The sequence below is a fragment of the Cottoperca gobio genome, chromosome 3 (assembly GCF_900634415.1).
Source record: "Cottoperca gobio chromosome 3, fCotGob3.1, whole genome shotgun sequence".
Taxonomy (NCBI): domain Eukaryota; kingdom Metazoa; phylum Chordata; class Actinopteri; order Perciformes; family Bovichtidae; genus Cottoperca; species Cottoperca gobio.
Genome location: NC_041357.1, coordinates 24,382,122 through 24,405,491, shown reverse-complemented (window position 1 = coordinate 24,405,491; position 23,370 = coordinate 24,382,122). Strand labels below are relative to the sequence as shown.

The following is a 23,370-nucleotide window of genomic DNA, read 5'->3' as shown; positions in this document are numbered from 1 at the left end:
TCTGCTATGGAAATCTCATTGTTCCCTGATTTATTCATTCATTCATCCCTTCTATCCATCTGATGCTAAATGGTCAACGGTCTCTCATTTATGACAATATTCTTTTATTTTGTCCCAGATTCCTTTGTGTGATTATATGATATGGGATCAGGTATGACATAGGAACATTATAAAAAAAAAACTATACACATATTGTACATATCACCAAGATAACCTGTTTAGTGACCATATGAAACTTGTCTCTTGACACTTTTATAACATTACATTTAAAATAAAATGTAGAAAAACTTATTAAAACACAATAAACAGATACAACATGTTTGAATTGAGAGAAACTTCTAATATCTTATATGAGATATTATTCCTGAGACACATTAGACTTTTACATTTCCAGAATAAATGTTTAATATACAAAATGTTCAGTACAAAACTCGTCTGTACATGTAACCTCTTGCTACTGTATTCTGTGGTCATTTCTATGTATTACTTTTTCACCTCTGACCAAGATTCCTACACAGATCCCCCTGGATTGGTCACTGCACACTATAAGGGGCTAAAAGTGTGAAAGATGTTCATGTTTTATTAAGCAAAAAGTACATTTCTGTTCTATATTTAAATGTTGTGTAACAAGAACATGCAGTGTAAAATGTAATTGTAATTGTGTTAATCGCTTTAGACATTACATCAGCTGACCAACTCAGTTGGGGAGCTGTCCAGTGCTGAATCTCCCAGATTGGGTGGATTAAGTTGAAAGACAAAAACATTTGGGCTAAAGCAAAGCAACATTTTAAATGATATTATAAATCATTGTGTTCAGGACAAAGGGCATTCTTTGCAACGGTATACGTACATTTAGCTAATTAGTGGCAAGTGGTGACAATTTTGTTCATATTTTTGTGTAAAGCCTAGTTACAAAACTGCATTGATTGATTGAGTGATTGATTTGTGCGTGTCAGTTAATATACGCATCTTTGTGTCCATTAACTCCTAGGCTTATGGAAAACGCAACAGACACCTTTTCCTACCATGTAGAGGGCCTGACACCGTACACCCAGTACGTGTTTAGAGTGGTGGTCTCGCACACACACGGGCAGACAGTCGGCCCCTGGGCAACCCTGCGTACCGCAGAGGACAGTAAGTACACAGACTCATACACACAAGTGCACACATAAAGTGCAACGTAGTTTTTACTCACAGATACATTTACAGGTCTGTTTCAATGCACACAGACGATGCTAAAACAGCCATTGATTATAACCATGAAAAAGAGTCAATAATCAAACTCGTTGGTGGGCCAGATGAACAATCAGTGCTGCTGTTCTATAGGCTACCTGTTGGCATTGTTTTTTCACACTAGATTGTGCAGCCTGGGTGCTTGTGTCAGCCAAGGTTTGCAAGTGACTGGCTGGCAGGTGGCTGGCAGCAGCTGGTTGTTCGTTGGCCTCTGCCGTCAGTTGGCCGTCAGTGCTGCTGAGTCAAAGTTAAAGTCATGGAGTCTGACAAATCTCCTGATTTTAGGTGATGATCTGAACAATAGCTTCACACATTAAACATATGGCCTGTGAAAAACAGAGCCTCTGCCCAGTTTTCTTTTATTCTCTGAAAGTCTCCAAGGTTTATAAAAGTGTATTAATTTCTTGGTGTTAGTGGAGGCGGTGAATATGATCAAGACAATAAGGAAGAGAGACAGAGACAGAATTCATTAAAAATGAAACATGGGGACAAGCAAAATAGGGTGAAACACACTGACAGAGTGAGATTTGCATACTGTAAGGTGTGTGTCTGTGTGTGAGTGACCTAGCCAGTGTCATTGTGGGCTAATTGCTGTAATAGAATCATATTAGCCACTGGAACAGCCTCCTCAGTGCAAAGTTATAAATTAATTAGTACCACGCTATTATCACATACATTATCATTAAGCAGCTGAGATTTGCATACATAGGATATATGCACATGTACACACACAGAAATGTGTATTTACACATGTATGTGTGGTGTGCCTATACATACACATTCACACAACACTGATGCACACACAATTGCAGACATTTAGGATGCATTAAATGATGGCCCTATGCTTTTTCCATTGCTTCTCAGAATTTAATTCCATAGCCAACACACAGACGCACACACACGCACACACACACACACACACACACACACACACACACACACACACACAACACACACACACACACACCTCAAACATCCTGAGCTTTTTTTAACACATTTTTTCCATTTACTCAACAATCATAAATAAAATGGACAATATTTTTGTTTTCTTTGTGTGTACACTTGTTTTTATGTGAGAGTGCAATGTGTCCAAATGTGACTCTTTCTCTCTCTGCGTGTGTGTGTGTGTGTGTACACTGTGGACAGTAATAGATGTGTCCATTCGGTCACACTGTGCCCCATCGTTCAAAGCTCCATCCCTCTCCTTCCCCTCTCTCTGCCTCTCTCCGGCCCTCTCATAAACACACACACACACACACTGAGAACATGTGTCATACACACACACCTCCTTGTCCTCCGTATCAATCACACACCTCACAAGCATTAACACATAATTATGAATTTTCATGCAGACAAGCTCATCCCCAAAAGCACACACACACACAGACTGACACTGCGACAGTTTAAGTATTCGTGTGAGGCAAAATATAATGTATACAAACTCTTTCTTTCTTTTTTATGCTACCGACTTCCATCTCTGTTTACCTGGAAGTGGACTGGTGGGGTTGAAGTTAAAAAAGTCTACAAAACAAGACACAATAGCGAATCTGTAAGCATAAATCGTACTATAGTCTTAAAGCACTTTTCATTATAAAACACAAAACATTGGGACGCTACTCAGCCCAGTCGGCACACAACTCGTGAGCCCATATAAGTCATTAATATATATTGTATGAGTACAAATGGATGAATCTGTTTACATTATGTCCCAATATTAATCCCATTTCACGGCTTCTTGTGTAATAATGATTTCAATAAATTACTTACAATTAAATGTCACATCTTACACCCAGTCATACATACTATTGTGTCCAATCATTTTAAAGTAGGCGTAAAAAATCTTTTAACATAATAATAGAATACATGATAGGTACGGAAGCTTTTAATACGAAGGGATTTAAACCCATGATGGGAGAAAGCCAAGTGCGGCCCGATTGGGTTTTCTAACATTGATGTGTAATTTGTCACCATAAAGCCACACTCCCGTCATTGTGGCAGTGACAGGAAAGGCTGCATTCCCCTCCTAATCTCCTCTCCCACATGCTTCAAAGAACGACAACCCTAGCGAGCGCTTTTACATTTCACTCAGGAAGGTAATGGTATGTAAGGCCAATAGTTACGATGGAATTTGTGTTATCTTAGTATTCACTCTTACAAAAGAGTGAATTCTATTTGTAAACTCATACAAGCATTCACACACATGCTCAAGTGACATATACAGTAGATCTTAATATATGTTTTGTTATAGTGCAGTCCCCCTAACCTGATCTGTAACCTTGTAAGGTTTCCACTTTGTTACTGAACTGTAAATACTATACTGTTTGTTGACATGGGCGTTCATTAACACTATAGATTTGAGTATGTATTCACCTCGTTAATTTTATGCCTTTCTTCTCGTTTTTATCTCTGCTACGCTCTTTTTCATTTATATTTTCTTTTTCCCCCCCCCTCTGTCGTCCTACTGTAGTCATTCCTCTTCCTTTCTCCCTCTTTCTCCAACTCTTTGTACTCAAACATGAAAAGACAGAGTCGGTTTCACCTCTTCTATTTGACGGACTAACCCTTAAGTATTTACGAGAGAGGAAAAGGGAGATAGGGGAGAATATAGAAAAAATGGAATATAAGAGGAAAAAGTGAGGAAAGAAAAATGGAGAGAGCAAAAAGGTAAAATGAGGAATTGAGGAAAAAAGAGGAAGAAAAGAGAAGGCTAATGACAGAACAGAGAAAGAGAGAGACCCACGCTTCCTCCTTTCCTTTTTATCATTCCATTAAAGTTTTATATCCATCTTTTTAATGTAATTTGGTCCCTATGAATTCCTGCCGCTGCAGAACAGACAGACGGCTCCTGTGAACATAAACTCTAGCCGTGTCGGACAGCTCCCTTTCCTCTGTCTACTCCCATGTTCACACTAGCTAAGTGATCTAAGAGAGAGAGTGTGTGTGTGTGTGTGTGTGTGTGTGTGTGGGTGGGTGTGGGTGTGGGTGTGCGTGTGCGTGGGTGTGTACGTATGTTATAGAGTGTTATGGGAGTATGAATGAAGCACCGTTTTGACAAGATGATCTTAGCCAAGCAGTCTTAGAAAGTGTGTGTGTGTGTGTGTGCGCGTGTGTGTGTGTGTGTGTGTGTGAGAGAGAGAGAGGCAGAGAACATTAAAGAAGCACTATTTTACTAAATATAATTTAAAGCAGGAAGTGTGAGAGAGAAGAAGTACGAAGGAGAAGAAACGACAGAATTGAGGTTGGAGGTAATGACAGAACACAAAGAATTCATGTTATTTAATGAATGAATGACTGCATTAATCAAATAATAATAGCCCTACCTTACTTCCCAGTATTCTGTTCAGTTAGCGGTCCCAATGAAATGTTAAAGTAATGTGAGCATAATCCCATTGCTATTTTGCATATGAAGAGAACTAGAATATTTCAACGACACTATTCTACACTCATTACCTGAACATGTTCCTTCTTCTCTATCAGTTTCAACTGATTTGGTATATTTTGATACACAAACACATTATATTTTGAAAAGCCATATATTACATTTATTCTCTTTCTGGAGTACATAGATGCATCAGAAGGTTACCTGGAATTAAATAAATCACTCCAAATAGTCAGCGTCTGAAAAGGATTTTGAATGATTGACGTTTCAGGTATCGTCATGGTCGTAGTTACTTAAAGGCTAATGTACATCTCATATATACTCCTGATGTTATGGATACAAATCAAGCTCATGACCTTGGTCATGCATCATCCTCTTTCTCACTGCCTCTTCAGTGTCTCCTAAAGCAGCAATGATATTAAATAATCTTTAGAAAAAGTAAAGATAGGAAATTCAATGTAAATTCCCAGCGTATTGCTTGTCACGTTTTGACACCATGTCGTAAGCATCTTGATTACAGTAAAGCTCAGCGTTTGTCCTCATTATGACTCCTAGGAGCCTCGACTCACCTTCAAAAGCCCAGTCACCCATATACACACATGCCCACCAACACATGCACACACAGGACCCTGTACGAGGCTAAAAATAATACCCTTCCTCTTCTCTTCACATGGATACACACAGATGTACACACTTACATTCACACGCATAGACACATACACACAAATATGCACAAGAAGCTACATAACATGTATACACCCAAGTACACATACCCGCGCGCACACACACAGTTCCTCCCCCTCTCCCAGCCCTTGTCAGTTGATTGTGTTATTACTATGCTAACCAAATCCTTATAAATGTGATTTAAGGCTTGGCGGCCCCGCACTCCTGTTTTAGCCTTCTGCTACTGTGTTTTACTGGAGAGAGGAGGAGTAACGGTGGGAGGTGTGGAGGGAGAGATGAAGGGAGAGGGGGAAGATAGAGGAAAAGGCATGGGGAATGAAGAGGTCGGAGAGGTAAGGGGGGAGAAAAGGTGAGTGGGAGAGAAGGGAAAAGAAGAGCAGTTGGGAAAGGAAGGATGAGCGATAGAAAAGAGGGAGAGGAAGAGGGAAAGGGAGATAAGGAGTCAGGAAACCAGAGAGAGAGTGGTTGCTACGCATTCCCTCAACACTCGTTCCCTCCTATCCAGAGAGCAGTAAAGCGTCAGTAAAATAAAAAAAAGGGAAAAAGCATCACCTGCATCTTAAATGAAAATTTCAATTGAAAAACTTAACAGCCCTTCAAATTGCAGAATTTTACACGCGCCAGTAAAGCCTAAATAACACTCAACACTTAGAGGGAGAGGGGGATGGGGGAGAGGAGGAGAGAGGGAATGAGGGAGGAATGGGGGGGTGACAACGGGGGTTATTTTGGGTAGTTGACGGGGGCTGGATGAAGGTGACTGGACTGTGTTTTTGCAATTGAGGACTTTCTACCTGCGATCTTCTTTTTTGCATCTCTTACCTGTGTGTGTGTGTGTGTGTGTGTGTGTGTGTGTGTGTGTGTGTGTGTGTTGTGTGTGTGTGTGTGTGTGTGTGTGTGTGTGTGTGTGTGTGTGTGTTTTCATGTCTGTGGGAAGAGACAAACATTGTGATAAGACAGACAGAAGAAAACACAGTAAGGATAAGATAATAAGAAGATAAGTAGAAAAACAAGATAGTCAACAAAACAGAAGGATGAAGAATGTCTAATTAATTAGACAAACAGGTGGAGAGACACCTCAACCCTCCGCAAAGACGGACGAGGAGGCAGTGAGGTGCGCAGACAGGCAGATAGGCACATAGACAGAAGGGGAGACGGGCTCCTTGGTTATTCGTGGGGTTCAGTGGACCTTTGGTGGTAATTGAATCAGTGTGAGTGCTGAGTAGAGCTAGCATAAAAACCTGTTAACCCAAAAGGTCAACTCTCTGCATTGTTTATTTAGCAGGGAGACCAGAAAAAGAGAGAGCGAAGGAGGGAGAGAGACCGCGACACAAAGCTCGAGTAACAGAGAGAGACAGGAGAAAATGAGAGCGAGCTGGTGGGGGAGATGGAAGGAAGGGGTCCGAGGAAGTGAAAAGAGAGGAAGGAAGACAGACAGATAGATGGACGGAGAGATGTGGATGGAAAGAAAGATGGGTTGTTGGTGGGACAATTTGTGATCTGTTAAATCAGCTAAGCTTTACATCACCATTTGTGTAGTGTGTGTGTGCGTGTGTGTGTGTGCGTGGTCAAACTCCATGCCAGTCTTTTTTTATATTGCCTAATAGTTTCTCGTGGTTTTTATAAATCATCAGGGTTCATCAGTATTTGTAGTAATTCACCAACAACAAAGTTTTTCCAAAATATATCAACTTTTTAAGCTTTGTTTTTGTTTTTACCATTTTACAATTACAATATAAATGAACAGTAAAACTCTGCTCGGTGTTTGCAAAATATACCAGCAAACTCAGGCTCTTTAAAACACGGGAGACATACTGAAAAGGGTTTTCTTAGTATCCACTTAAATATTATTCATTTCAATTATGAAAGGCATTATAATAAGAGACATTTTAAACTTTTAGGAGAACTGGAGCATCCTGGGCCAAACTCTGAATGTTAGTTGGCATCTCAGTCTGTACAAAGTAAGGCCTATCAGTTAGTAGATAGTCTGCAAAATACGCACAACCGCTGTCTTATGTGCGCGCATGCTGACATACGCATATACAGGCTTGCACACTTTATCTCTCACACAGTCATGCACGCATACACTCAACCGCTCATCTTTTTTCACCCTCTCTCTCTCTCTCTCTCTCTCTCTCTCTCGGTCTCTCTCTTACACACACACACACCGCCATCTGGGAAAGCCGTTAGCGGTTAGCGGTAGCACTTAGCGACGCAGCACGCTCCCTCAGTCCGCTCAGTCACCTTGATCTGCTTGCCCTTCACACAGCACCATTACTGCTATACTGCATCACTGTGGGTGTGGGCATGTGAGTGTGTGTCAGGAAGAGTGTGTGTATACGTATACGGACATGTGTCTGTGTGTGTGTCCATTATACAGCAGTACAGTGGGATGTAAATGCCGGGGGAGGAGGGGGGAAGGGGCATTACCTTCAAATGAGCTACTGTGGATATCCCTCTGACTAGTCTTGTGTAGGTTCTTATCCGTGCAGGGACATGTGACTGTGTGTGTGGGACTGTGGCCTTTTGATGTGCATCTCTGTCTGCCATTCTTCTAATACTAGTGAGGATCATTTTGCCTTCTGGACATACGATTTTAAGGCACTCCCAGGCATTGAGAGTGGCAGCAAACATGAATACACAGCACTCCCAAATTAGAAATCTACTTGCTCTCTGAGACCACAGCTGTGGTTCTGCAGAAAGATATTATGATACATTAAATTTCAACCAATTTGGTCTCCGGACTTGAAGTTTAGTAAATGCTTTAAGTTCTTCTCAATTCTCAGTTTTTCATATTAACTTATTTCATCAAACTTAAAAGTATATCACTGTCCTACACATCACTTCCTGAATTCTCTGCTGAAGGATGCACAGATTCACATTCAAGCAGTCACAAGTATAGCATAAATCCATAAATACAATCTTGGTTTGCTCAGGGGGAGAAATTGAGAGAGTAAGAGTTTCCATGTTAATCCCTTGGATGGGGGTGGAAAATCACTCTTTGTCCTTCTGATGTCATTCTTGATGTTACTTTTCAAATAATGCTTTAGAACAAATCCCCATCCACTCTTTTCTCTCACTCTATTATAAGCACGCACAAAGAGTATATTTATCTCTTGCCTTTTTTATTTTATTTTCCTTTATCCATTCCTTTCTCTTTACCCCCAGGTCCAGGACCAGTGGACACTCCAGCTGTATCCGGGCTCCATCCTCGAAGTGTAACAATAACCTGGGTTCCTCCGTCCCAACCAAATGGCATTATCACCAATTATAGCCTCTATCTTTGCCCCAGCTCCAGCTCTTCTTTAGATTTCAAACCCAGCTCAGTCTCTTGCACCAGCACGACCCTCAACTCCAGCAAAGGTCGTAACCCGACCCTATTGCCCAGCACTGAGGGAGCACATCTCGACTCAGGTCATGATCATAGACCAACATCTAATCTTACCACCCCAGACTCAAGCCATATCTCCATGTCCACTGTCAACACAGGCATGAACGACAGCTCAAGCACAATCCAAGACACTAGACCCAACCTCCTCCCTAACCCTTTCTCTAACATGAGGCCTGGTATCACAGAAGACAACCAGATTGAGTCCACCGGTGTAAGCAATAGGAGCCAAGGCCCCGCTTCCATCTCCTTCCACTCCACTGAACCCAATACAGCCAGCGTAAACCTAGTCCCCAGTCTTCTACTGTCAACCCCAGAATACAATGCAACCAGCTCAAATACTGAACATATTCTACAACAAGACTCCTTCCACAGCCCCCTTTCTGGTTTCTTTAGTGCAGCTTCAGATTCAAGTTCATCCCTTCTATCAGTCACTGTTCCGGGGAACACCACCAGCTACACTTTCCTCGACCTACCGCCATACCAGACCTACCGCCTCCAGGTACAATATATTAGAATGATACGATAGTAGAACACAATAGAATAACTGAATTTACAGAATAAATCATGTTATTTAACTGTTCTCATCACTATAAATTGGTGATTTACTGACTGAAAAATACGTCTAGCCTTACAACTAGTTTCTTTAACTAGAAATGCATATCACATTCAGATGATACAACATTGTTCTCCAACATCTAGGTGGAGGCGTGCACCAGTGTAGGTTGTTCGGTGTCTGGGATGTCTGAGGATTTCCGTACCCTCCCAGCTCCCCCTGAAGGGATTCCTGCACCTCACCTTTACTCTGACACCCCCACCTCTGTTCTCTTGTCGTGGGGTGCACCGGAGTGGAGCAATGGACCACTGGAGCGGTGAGAGATGATCACATACACACACACTTCCATCCCTCTGTAACACTCATATTTGTATATGAATTCCATTGTATTGTGCTCTGGGCAAAGGTGGCTGATTGAGCGCAGAGTTGCTGGTACCCAACGAGTCTCCACAGTGGGCCTTCTCCCACCAGACCCTCCACCTCTTTCCTTCCTGGACTCTTCATCAGCTCTGAGTCCCTGGACTAGCTACCAGTATCGACTTGTGCTCCACAATCAGGCTGGCAACACCACAGGTAAGACCATAATAGTTGCCTTAAATGAAATAAAATTCAATCTGACCAAGATGTGTATTAGTAGCATTTTCATGTCTTGTGCCAGTTTTATTCACAGCTTTGTGTCAGACTTAAAGAACAATGCTACCAGCCTTTGTTGTTTTGCAGTAGGATCTTTAACCACATATTGTTACATACTTGCAGGACCCTGGGTCAATATCACCACCAGACCTTCTCGGCCAGCTGGTCTTAGTCCACCGAGGGTGATGGTTTTGGGGCCAGAGTCTCTTCAGGTATGGACGCTTTTTTTTTTTTAAAGCTGATTTCTCTCAGCTTTACTAAAAACCTCTTGGATCTCAGATCCAAGCCATGCTACTATTGATGGTGAATCTCGTATTACATTCAACTGATAGGTTTCTCAGTTTGGGCTTTTAGAATTAGAGTTTCTTTAAACGGAAAATACACCGAAAAAATATAATGCAACTTCAGTCACTCCAGAGTAGAAAAGACAAAGCAATGTCACACTGATTCCTCTGTCTTTCCTTCTTGGGATTTAATGAGAAAGAAAAACATTCAACTCAAGGTCCCCTTCAGAAAATAGGAGGGGCTGTGACCCTGTCTGAGGCAGCTTCCTTCCTGTCCGCCATTTTGAAGGAGGGGCCAGAGTTAAGTTCCACCACTGGCTAATCCCACATCAAGGCCCATCAATGAAAGCCACTGAAACAATATTGTACGCATGCACACACATACACACACATGCACTCACAGCCCTGCACTAATGCTAACTGCAGAAAAATGCTAATGCCTGTCATCATTTCAGAACCGCCCCTGTCATCTCTGCAGTAGCACAGCTTTAGGGGTCATAGGTCCGAGAAGAAAAGTGTTCCTTCCTGGTTGTTGCTAATTGGACAGACAGGCAGACTGCTTCCTGGTTACCAATTGACCTTGACAACACAGACAGGATTTTGAGTATCTCCCTTCATTCTCTAAATTATGTCTTTTTCATATCACTTCTTGCTCATCGACGTATTCACTTTCTATTTACCATTAATGTTTCTTGTCTTGTTGCTTCTGTTCTTTTAAAGTAGTGATACTTCCGGTCGGGATATCGAGCCACAGTCTACTTAATGTCTGCTTTTCTGGTATGAAGATGGCATCTCTGTTATTCACAGACAGTGTCCTTTGGCTTCATATGAGAGGAATAGCTTGTGACTTGTGTGTGATGCAGTGAGGGCTGAAGATACACACAATAAAGCAAAAGGAGATCACAGATACAAATAAAATAAAGTTGCACACATGCATCTGTAATGATACAATATGGTCACTGTACAGGAGTGTATCTGTATCTGCTTCTTTTTTAGTGTCTGATTTACAGCTAGTGTTTTAGTTTCTATCTTGTAACTATAGTTATGCCTTTGCTGTTAGTTACTTAGTTAGTTATTCTGAAGGTAATTTGATAAACTTCAAACTATTCATTTGATTTTGTATCTGTGACCCATCGTAGATCATTTTCACTTTTTTTCACCACAAATCAGAAACAAACAAACTCAAAGATCTGGGACTTGATCTCAAATCCTGAGAGATTGTTTGCAGGATGACAATTTAAATGTACCTTCATATGTAAGTGATAACGTTGATACATGTGTGAATAGTAAGAATTGTATTGTCAGCTGCAGAGGTTGGCACTCTCTGCGCCTTTGAGTTTTTTCTGAATATAATAGCATAGATGCACACAGACACACACGTATATCACATGCACCATGTCATTTCACACACACACTTATTCTCTCTCACCACCAGCTTTATCATCTGTCTCTCTCTCTCTCTCTCACTCACTCATATACACATATACACATAAACGCATATACAAACACACACACACATACTGTACTGGCCTTAGCCCCAGTGCTCCGTCAGCCCAGGGTCTCTGCTGTCTTCACCATCTCCAGATTACATCAGGCTATTCAATCTGTAAATGACTTCCACCACAAAGCACACCCAACACGCACTTTGGGAAATGAGCTGCCTAACTCAACATGACCCTGCCCATATGTGGTTGTGTGTGTGGCTCAGAGTGTGCGTGTGTGTGCGTCCTGTATCACCTCACGGTGTCACTTGTTAAATGAATATCAAGGTTGCATGAGAAATAATTATTCTTGACGTTCATTCATAATACTCTCATCAACATTGACCGCTTAATCACCTAAACGCATAAGTCTCAACAAGCTTGGAACTGATCAGTTATTGTACATGACAGTTTGTGTCCGTAACTGTGTTAGAGCACGGGTGTGTCTGGTGTCTGAATGTGCGTTTGTGTGTGTGTGTGCATTGGAATTGTTCAATTTAGGTGTAACTGTTTAGTATAAACAAAACATTTATTGTATTGATAGCTGGAATTCAAATGTATAGAGTGTGTGTGGGTGTCTGTGTGTGTGTGTGTGTGTGTGTGTGTGTGTGTGTGTGTGTGTGTGTGTGTGTGTATTACCATTTGTGTGTGTGCCAGTTACCTTCATCTTCACTCTGAAATGCTGACAGACTGAACTGTTTCCAAATCAGATGCAGTGCTCAACGACGGCAAGCTTTTGTTTTTGCATGCAGCAATTCCATTACCAGCCGTTTTCATTATTTTAGCATAGTGTTTGTGCATGTGCGCGTGTTTGTGCGTATGGGTGCACCCTGTTTTAAATTTGATGAAAGGAATCTTCTGCTCAAGTCAAAGTCAGGTTATCTTTCCCCACAAGAGAGTTTAACAAACACACACACACACCCACACACACACCTACACATACACACAGTGACCATCCCAACGCTTTACATTCACATACCCAGGTGACAATGCATGCACACACGGACACTACTTGCACGATATCACTGGTAGCACTCAACTGACCACACATGCCTTCGCACTGTGATGCAGAAACGTGTTTGCATGAGCACACGCTGCAAGCTCTCAACATGCACAAGCACACACACAAGCACTATGCCATGACTTCCTGTACTTCATCCATCTAAAAGCTTTCTGCCGCCCTCAGCATGCCGAGAACATTTAGAATGTCCAGCCAACCAATGAGATGACTTTTCCGGGATAATGACAGGACAGTTTGAAAGGATTAAGTGAACTCGGCCTTCAGGTTTCTCTGTATTGTCCGAATACTGTATTTTTAATGAACAACCCAGAACTTTAATCTATAACACATTTCTGTTTCAGGTCACCTGGTCTCCTCCTCTTATTCCCAATGGAGAAATCCATGGCTATGAGATCCGCCTCCCAGAACCCTGCATCTTCCATGACAGTGGCAATGCTTCTGAGCTCAACATCACAATAACGGACCTGATTCCATACACAAACTACAGTATTACTATGTTGGCGTGTTCCAACGGCGGTGGACATGTTGGAGGATGTACAGAAAGCCTGCACACACCTGCTACCACTTTGCCCACAAACCCTGAAGGCCTTGAACCACTGTCTGTAGTGGCAGTCAGTGAGTCCTTCCTGGCCATTTCTTGGCAACCACCAATCAGACCCAATGGACCTAACATCAGGTAAGATGGATATTACTCAGAATCCATACCAAAGATGACAGTTACATTGTATGAGACCACTGGACCTAGATGTCAGTCCAAATTGCTGCTGACTGTATCCTACACTTGCTCTTCAATAACTGCATTACTTTTACTGGCCCAGTGCAACGTGTGCTACTGTGTTGCAAGGAAAGAACATAACGCCCTGCATGGCAGTGGAGGGATGATCAATTGTGTGTTTGTTGTGGAAGTGGAAATATTTTTTATTTTTCAGAAATTCCACCATTTAATTAACACAAATATCACCATGAAATGTACATCATATCCAGATCAGAGTTACGTGTCCACATTAGCAATCTCAAAATGATTAAGTCCACATTCCCACTGTGGATCTGGCATAAATAACTGCTTTTAAAATGCACAGAACCAAACTAATTGCTTCTATTGCTTTCTGATGGTTGTAGGAATTTAACCAAGTCAAAGGAAAGTTGGAGGAAGAAGGTTTACAATAGTTCTGTCCACGTAATCAAATACTAATTATGAAAAGCTAATATGAGTGGACCACAATCTGTGTAACCATCACAACTTTAGATAATTTAAATCGACCCTGTAAGTTTATTCATTAGTTAAAGCCCAAAGTGAGAAACCATGCAGCAGAGACTGAAAGCTACAGCTTGTTATTAAGAGACAGTCTGCTGATGTTCAATTGTTGCTGAAAAAGTTAAGCAAACAAACAGATAGGAACACGTTAACAAGCTGCTAACATGAGTGCCCTGGTAATGAGCTAAGTGTTGTGCATTTTTTAATCAGTGTTTTCTCAGTCCTAATGCACATTCTGGTCCGTTTTGTTCTGTCCTGTTCTACTCGGTCGGTGATTAGGCCTAAAATAAAGGTCCATTTTCCTGGCAGGCGATTAAAATGCATGAGCCCGTCTCTCTGTTCTGCTCTGCTCAGCTCTGTGTGTTTGTCTAAGTGGGTTTGTTAAAAGGCGGCATTAAGCCCTTCTCTTCTGATTACAGCAGAAATTAGCATCACTGTGGGGAGAGGAAAACACAAACCCTGCAGAAAAAACAACAACAGAGGGAGGGGCGTTGGGAGGGAGGGGGTGAGATACAGTGAACGCAGAAGAATAGAGATGATGAAAAACAGCAGAAGAGGAGGAAATGAGTGATAAGGAGAGGACTCAGTTGGAAATGATGTTTTAAGTGTGTTTTGTGTGTATGCATGCGTGTGGAGCTTTGTGGCTTCACTGTGTGTCTCTGTGCTCGTAGTGGTGCGTTTGTGAACATGTGTTGGGTGTTAATGCATTCCTAAACATCCAACCATGTGTGCGTGTGTTCTTTTATTCAAATTTCCCCTTCAGATACAAGTTGCTCAGACGTAAAACCCACCAGCCCCTGGCCATCGCTACGGTCCCCACGGTAACAGCCATGTCCCCTCCCCCTTCTGAAGATCTCCATCGCTGGCTCCATGTTTACTCCGGCACCAAATTGTTCTACCAAGATAAAGGCCTAAGCAGGTGAGATTACTGAAATGAGCTCTAGAGCAAACGCCGGCGCCGCAGCAAACCGTGTGTGCAGAGCCGATCGGCGAGCTGCCGCTGATGCCGATCTTTTAATACCGCTCAAAGATACATTAAGCAAATATCCCAAAGAATTAAATTGTTTTTCACACAGCGTCCCCTAATCTCAGTTTGGCACTTGGTGGAAGCTAATTTCCCCCCCCCCCCCCTCTATGCTTGCTAAACGGCTCTGGGTGTACTCTTTTTGGGTTTATGTCTCTACTGTGCTTTAGTCAAGCAGTAAACTGACAAACTTTCCAACGTGTCAGCACTTTTCACTTTGCATCATTTGTGTCCTAGTAAGTACTTTATGAGAATGTCATTTATGTGTGTTTTAATATGAAGTCGCCACATTAGGAAGTCTGATCCCACATATTCCAATTATAGAGCATCACTATCATATCTATTGTCTCTTAAATCCTTCAATAGTGTTTCTGAAGTCGATACTTGTGCCAGGAGTCTATATTACTATTTGTTATTTTAGAATGATTGATAGAAGAACTTTGTTTTACAGCCTTTTATTCAGAATGTTGAAAATATTTCATTTTAATTTGCAAGAAGAGTAAAATATATTGTAGCCACCTCATCAAAAACACAACTATTATGTCTCAACAGATTCACCCGTTACCAGTACCAGTTAGTGGTACATAATGACGTGGGCTACTCCTCAGGAGAGACTGTTTCCGCGGTGACCATGGCGGGGGTTCCCCACCACCCTCCGTCCCTGTCTGCCTATGCTGTCAATCACACCGCTGTACAGGCCAACTGGACACAACCCTGTAAGATTACCCTCTCTCTTAAACACACACATTCTCCCAGCGGAGGTCTTTCATGGCCGTGTATTCGAGGTTGTTCTGTCTTGAAAAATACAAAAAAGTGAAAATAGACTTAAAATAATGTTGTTTTTCTTACTGCTCCCTCGCTCTTCTCCTTCTCTCTTCATGTCTTCCTCAGCTTTGCAAGACCTACAGGGAGAGGTGGAATATTACTTTCTTACAATAGCATCTGGCCAGTCAAATCAAACCTTGGCTTTCCCCCCTGAGATCATCTCCACAGTGATAAGTGACCTTTGGCCCAGTACCACATATATGTTGTCAGTACAGGTGTCCAACGGAGCTCATAATACAACTAAGGCAACAGTTATCGTCACCACAGAGGATGGAGGTATGTGTATATTTGTCTGATATTTGTATCTATTGATCTTAAAAATTGGTTAAAATGTGCCGTCTTACTTCAGAAATGTGTGAGGGTGTTGTTGTGCACACACCGTATATATGAGTGTGTCATACAGTACGTAAATTCAATACATCCAAGAGAGGGGTCTGTGTTAATGTGCGTTTCTCTGCAACTCTGTGCCTCACAGGAGATGTTAAACACATCATGTAGTGAGGCATGAAATCAATACAAAGTGTGTGTGTGAGGCAGATTTAAGGTGTTGTAAAATGCTTGTTGGCACCTCAGGCAGACAAACGCATGCAAACTGCACACATAGCCACACACACAAGCAGTATTTTACCTGTCAAACAAGACAGCAAACATGGCTGTTCCCATATGTTATGCAGGCCATAATGACTAATGTCTATGATTGTACAATACTGTTACAATTCATCACCAAAAAAAAGAAAAAGTATTATATATATTTTTAATTCTATGGGAAAATTATACTCAAATAAGTGGAATCATATCTGTCCCTTGTGTTGGGAAACTTCATCATTACGACATGTCTTTAATAGAGGTCTCACAGCTTTAACTGTCTCTGCATGATCTGTTAATATTTGTAACATGAACACCTGAGATTCTTTATCAGGATGTAAAATCTGGAGCTTTGAGAGAATGTATTAAATTGAATATGAGCAAAGTATATCAGTTCTCCGATCTACTGCTATTTCCCTTTTCATACAGGGTCAGCTTTACTATCTTTAGCTTTAAATTGCACAGACTCCAACTGTCATCACGACTTTTCTCTCAATTTCCCTCTCCAACTCTCCGTCCAGTCTGGCATTTAACAGTTAGCTTTCAAATCACTCTATGTAATCATATGTCAGAGGCCGTTCACTCTGTCTGTTGTTTTCTTTCTGCCTCCATTTCCTTCTCAATCCCTCTTTCTGACCATCTCTCTGTCTCTTTTTCCCCCACTCACAGTTCTATTTCTTTTTCAATATAATCATATGTCAGAGGCCTCTCTCTTTCCTTCTAATCTGAGCAGTATAATAAAAAGTGCATTAAAAACATTAGAAAATCATTAGGTGCTAAAGGCAAAGCACGGCTCGTTTAACTGAGAGGGCTCTGGAGGTAATTTCATTATTTTACAGCCATGAGAGTGCACGCACACACACACACACACACACACACACACACACACACACACACACACACACACACACACACACACACACACACAAAGAGAGACCAAGGCCAAATATATTTTAACTAATGCAGCTCAACCCTACCAACCATCCTAACATGGCCTGCAATCTATAGGGCAATGCTAACATCAGGACTAATTGTGTGTGTGTGTGTGGGTGTGTGTGTGTGTGTGTGTGTGTGTGTGTGTGTGTGTGTGTGTGTGTGTGTGTGTGTGTGTGTGTGTGTGTGTGTGTGTGTGTGTGTGAAAGAGGCTCAGTGTGCAGTATTGCGTTGATAATGCCATCCTGCAGTAAATGAAATGTAGAGCAGTAGGTTGGGTTAAGGTAAGTGCATTGGCAGCAAATGAATTGGGTTAACTTCTCTTAGCTGAGTGCATTTTCACTTAGAATAATAGATGGAGTCTGTATGATTACCTCTCTCACACGCCATCTCTCACATTATCTCTCTTTCTTACTTCCTCACAACTTGATATCTATTGTTGAAGAAAATATTATAAAGTTAAATCAACGATATTCTGTCTTCTTCCGACCACTCTTTGACTTTAAAATGTTGCTCACTGTCTCCATATCTTCTTCTTTCACAGATTATCTCTACTTGTCCTCTATTTGTCAGATCTTCATATGTCCTTCACTGTCTCTGTCATTCACTCCTTCCTCTTGCCTCTGTGTCTGTAACTCGCTTCCCATAGGTTACCATATTATATTAATCACCGTAGGAGTTTCCGGTTTATTATCAATGACCTTTGTGGATGTGCTCAAAGAGGATTTCTTGGAGGAGTGATCTAAGGGAATTAAAGGAAGTCAGGGAATTTGATTGACAGGACATTGTGAGAGAGAATATAATAACACAATGCAGAGAGGTACTGACAGTCTTTCATTATTGCCTATAAGATAGAGAAAGAGTGAGGGAGGCGGCAGATCGTACCGAATCTTTTATTCTTAGTGAAAATGCACTTAGGTAAGTGAAGTTAACTCAATTCATTTGCTGCCGAAGCACCTACCTAGTAAACCCGGTCCGCTGTACTACATTTCATTTACTGCTACGTAGCATTATCAAGACTACACTGCACACACGGACACACAGCTGATCTCCCTCCATCGCTAACACACAGACTCACAGTCGACCTGCGGTGAGATAAGTTCTGTTATGATGTGGTGCTATATAAATAAAAACTGACTTGACTTCACTGCCTTATATGCACACCGACACAGATTCTCTGTTTCTCACACGCAAACACATGCCTCTATGCTCTGTGTGTGTCCATCTCTATATCTTTCCCTCTCTCACACACTCATGTATATACATCTCTCGAGTAAGGGATGGTTAGAAGTGTATGCCTAGATTGAGAATTTAGTTATAAAGTATCTTCATATCCTGTTCTCTTCAAGCTGTGTTCTTTAAGAATCAAACAACTTTGTGTCTCTTGTATTCCCATGCTGCGCGATCCTCAGAGCCAGACGGGATGTCCGCCCCGGAGGTGGTTCCAGTTAACAGCAGCACAGTACGTGTGCTCTGGTTCCCTCCTCTACGGCCCAATGGAGCAGTTACTGGTTACTACATCTACCTTAATGACCGTCTCCATGGCAGTGTAGACAACAGCTCCGGCTCCTACTTGCTGGGGGACCTGCTGCCTTTTACGGTCTACAACGTGCAGGTACACACACACACAAACACAAGCAGATATGCACACCCAAAGGCAGACACACAGACATGTGCATTATGTTTTTGTCTGCTGTGTTTGGGTATTTTAGGTGGAGGTGTGTACTGTGTATGCATGTGTGCGGAGTAATGTTACTCAGACCACCACTGTTGAGGACCTGCCTGCCGACCTGGCCACGCCGCACGCACACGTGATCAGTCCCAGGTAATACAGAGATGTACCGAAAATATCTTTTTCCTTCTTTAACTTTTTGCATGTTCTCTGAAAGAAAGTATTAACATCTTTACCATTTCAACCAGAATGTTGCCGTTGTTCTAGGTTCATAAAACTTTATAGCCTTGGGTTTGACTGTAGTAATCGTTAATGTGTATTGGCAGCGCAAAAGGTTGGTTTGCATGTTTGACACAACAGAATCAATACATCGTGGAGTTGTTTTGTCTTGTAAAGGCAGCACAAGATGTGCGCTAAGTACAACAGGACTGTATGAAAATGTAATTTTACTCATCACTAGTAATCTAGTATTAATAAAGAATAACATTATTAAAATTGTTTTTATTAGACAATTTCAGTTGTACTTTAAACTCAGATTCTTTGTGCAAAGGGAGTCCAACTATATTTATTCACACTGATTTAAAACCTACAGACCTTGAAGACACAGTGATTGTTTGTACAATTTATACATTAATGCATTAAAGTATTCTGACTATATAATGTTATCATATTACCTTGAAGTTGATTCCCAAATTGATCAAATATGATGGTAAACTGCCAGTTTATTTGCAGTCAGTTGAATGTAATGGCATTTAAAATGCTCTGCTTCCCACGTTTGACCTAAATCTTAATGTTGCAAATCTTACAGTTGCAGAGGAAGTGGTGATTTGTGGCTTTTTTCCTGTCTAGGAGACTGGAAGTTGTAACTCTGTATGTTACTACACAGGTCTTTCCCCTGCCAAAGATGTCAGAGATAAAAAAGAGTAAAATCAATAGAGAGAAGTGTATAAAGACATACACACACCCTGACACTGTAACTCAACTTTGTCAGGCATTAACCATGCATAAATGCATGTGTGTGTGTTTGGGTATGACAACGTTTGTGTGTGCCTCCTGGTAGTGTGAAAGCAGTGTGAAGGAGAATATACCACCACCTCTCTCCCTCTCTCCCTCTCTCTCTGTCAGGGTGGTGAGGTTGGACTGGTCGCGTCCCGGCCGACCCAGTGGGATCATGCTGGGTTATGATGTCTTAAGACGGACCCTGAGGTCATGTGCCGTCGGGTCAACAGGGGTCACTGCGGGGGAAGAGTCAGGTGGTGTAAGGTTCAGATGTTTCTACCTGCAGTGTCCTGCCAGTCATAGTGTGTGCGGGATGTCCTGCTTCCATCCTGACATTCAGGTGATTATGTTCTGGTCATTTGGTACTTTTTTTATTTGTTAAGTATTCTGTCTGAGGCTATTAAATAATCTTCATCCAGTTTATTGTCCGCTCATCACCTTCATTTTGAAAAATACTGCCTCGACAATGCCGTGCTGAATGAAGGAACCACATTTAAAGGTTAAAACGGTACAATATGACACTTTATTTTGAAAAGCAAGACATAACACAAATGTTGATTATGGATGTATTGAGACCGATGCATATCGGGGGTTAATACTTCTCCTCTCTCCTGTTCTGCTGTTATGTTTGGTTTTTCATCTTTGTTTCCTTGTAATCCTCTCTCCTCTGCCCTTTTCACCTGAATGCGAGAGCCTCTTTCAACTACAATCGAGTAATCATTAAACTTCACTGTACAACACCAACAATGTGTAAAACAAGATAGAAGTCCAGGGTCTTTTACTTCGGCTACTGATTTGAAGTGGAGAACACATTGTTGCTGTGTAGTCCCTCAGGATATTAGTATCCAGACCTCAGACACACACACACACAAAGAAACACGGAGACCCACAGACAAAATACACACTCTCACATTTCCTCTTCCAAGTGCACGCTATTTAAGTGGGATGCACGGTCATCCACCCAGTGATTAATTTCTCTAAACAGATTAACTTGTCATCTACATTCACTTCCATCCTCGTGTCATTGAATGCCAGCCAAGTTGGCATAGTGAAACCGGCCGCCATACATTTCCCCCCACAGCACCCAATGGCACGAACAATAATGGTATTTAAGCTCACACGTACACACATACACACCTACTTAAGAGCACACTTAAGTACACAAACATGTACTTACAACACATCCATTATGTATTGTGCTTTATGGTTATTATTTAATTATTTAATGGCCGATTTGGCAGATTGTCGAATGCTTTCAATGTACACGCATAACTGTGTTTGTGTGGATTTAGTTTACATACTTATCATATGTGTGTGCAATTGTCTGTTAACCAGATTTGCTGCGGTGGACTATTGTACACTAAGAAACCACATCATCATTGCTGCGAGGGCAGTTACCTGAGTTTGAGTAATTCCTCCAATCCGGTCTGCTGCAATGGAAAACTGCTCCCAGCTCTCCCTGACCACCAGTGCTGTGGAGGATACTATGTTCATGTAAAAACCAGTGAGTGTCAAAGCACTTCTTATGTTTACACTTACATGGGATTTGCTCTTTTCTACTTGACTTGAGTCTAATCTTTTCCATGTCGTTCAAGTGTTTCCTTCATCTGTCCTTGTCTTTGTAGATGAAAACTGCTGCCCCGATCACTCACAGGGCCGGGTCTCAGTGGGGCTGGGTGACAGCTGCTGTGGGGGGGTTCCTTACTCCATGAAAGGCGGCCAGCTCTGCTGTCGTGGGAGCCTCCATGATGGCTATGGGGTCCGATGCTGTGGAGGCCGGATTGTAGACGATACACTGGTGTGCTGCGGTGATTTTGAGAGGGGGGAAGTGCACTCATATACCCCAGGTTAGTGAAAGAAACACACAGATATGAACGTAATCATCCACTGTTGTTAGAATATTTTCATATTTCGTTAAGATGAGGGATGTGAAAAGGTTCTGCACTGAATTTATTTGTTTGCCCAACAATTACAGCACATTTGGTGGGAGTTTGAGCTTTTGTCTTGAGAAATACCGCTCTTGTAAAATCCAATCAACAGAAAGGCCCTTTGTTCAGAAAACTAGTTACTTTGACCCAAAAAGGATTTTGTCAGAGTTTAGTCCCTGGTGACGTCTTAATGTTTGTCAGGGGGAAAAGATAGCAAATGATAGGACCAGAGAGTAAAGCGAAGAGGTTTGAGGTAGACACATGGTGCAGGAACGTGGGGTCGTTTCCCTTTCTTCCTCTCCCGCAGTGTCCCAAAGCACCCGGATACCATGGCACAGATGGGACGTGTGTGTGTGTGTGTGTGTGTGTGTGTGTGTGTGTGTGTGTGTGTGGTTGTGGTTGTGGTTGTGGGTGTATGTGTGTGTCATTAGACATCTTTGTCATGGCAGATGATGATGAAACACACTCGGGATGGCACCGTTGAGGGCACTGCCAAGCACACAGCAGGACAAATACACACTCATTCTCTCTCCTTCACACAAACATACACACAAACACACACAAAGTCAACAGGGTGTCCTCGGCAGGGTTTGCTTAGTGTTGAGTGCCAGAGACAGACACGTGGACTCTATTCATCACACATAAACAATGGCCCATATGGACAGGTCTATAGTACTCCATTAGCCTCTCCGCAAACACACAGACACACACTGACACACACACAAGATCCCTACTCACACAAAGATGCATGCATCCCACGACAGGGAAATTTACATTGTTACAGCAAAGAACAAGAGAGTAAAGTGGCGAGTACACAATTAAATAGAATAAAATGCAGTAACAGTAATATAAGTACAGAGTCATTGGAAACAAACTGTAAGAGTGAATATTGCACATGACAGTGTCACACTGTTACTCTGTTTCCTTCTCCTTCACTAGATCCTCTTTCCTTTTCCATCCGAGCAGGTTATATGGTCATCCTTCATTTGAGGGGGCCTCCCAAGGAGTGCATATGCTCCCCACCGCCTCTTCCTCTCCATCTCCTTTTGTTATTTATTTCACATCTCCTTTGCTCCTTTGTCATCTTCTTACTCACTTTTCCTCAACTTGTTTCTCCATCCCCTCTATTTTTTCCTCCGGCCTCTTGCTCCCCCACTCTCCTCCCACCACCTACTCTTCCCCCCTCCTTGTCTTTATGTGCCTCCTTCCCATCCACTCATCAGTCATTAGCGTTAGCTTCCCCATTGAGAACATATGGTATGATGGATCGTAGGGCTAGCGGCGCTAGCAAGGCTAAGGGCCATTTGCCGGGTGCACTGCGCTGTCGGGGAGCCCTGGGGCCGGCTATGCAACCTCGACCCCACACGTCTGTTTCAAGACACTCACACTAACACACACAACATGCACACAGCAACACCTATTATAGGAAATGCTACTTAACCTTGGCACCACTCACTCTCATTGCTGCCTCTCCCCATGTCCAGGGTTTTGTA

The 23,370-nt window shown here is 42.1% G+C and overlaps 1 protein-coding gene across 1 annotated transcript in view; it reads left to right on the top strand.

The window, feature by feature from the left end:
* ush2a (Usher syndrome 2A (autosomal recessive, mild)) overlaps positions 1–23,370 on the top strand; it is a 159,738-nt gene that overhangs the window by 97,924 nt on the left and 38,444 nt on the right. The window contains 14 exon segments of the mRNA XM_029426054.1: positions 992–1,134; positions 8,462–9,183; positions 9,384–9,553; positions 9,644–9,810; positions 9,994–10,082; positions 12,998–13,332; positions 14,675–14,830; positions 15,488–15,651; positions 15,827–16,036; positions 18,691–18,893; positions 18,991–19,103; positions 20,076–20,289; positions 21,285–21,453; positions 21,575–21,796. Of these exon segments, the coding sequence (XP_029281914.1) occupies positions 992–1,134; positions 8,462–9,183; positions 9,384–9,553; positions 9,644–9,810; positions 9,994–10,082; positions 12,998–13,332; positions 14,675–14,830; positions 15,488–15,651; positions 15,827–16,036; positions 18,691–18,893; positions 18,991–19,103; positions 20,076–20,289; positions 21,285–21,453; positions 21,575–21,796 (3,077 nt within the window).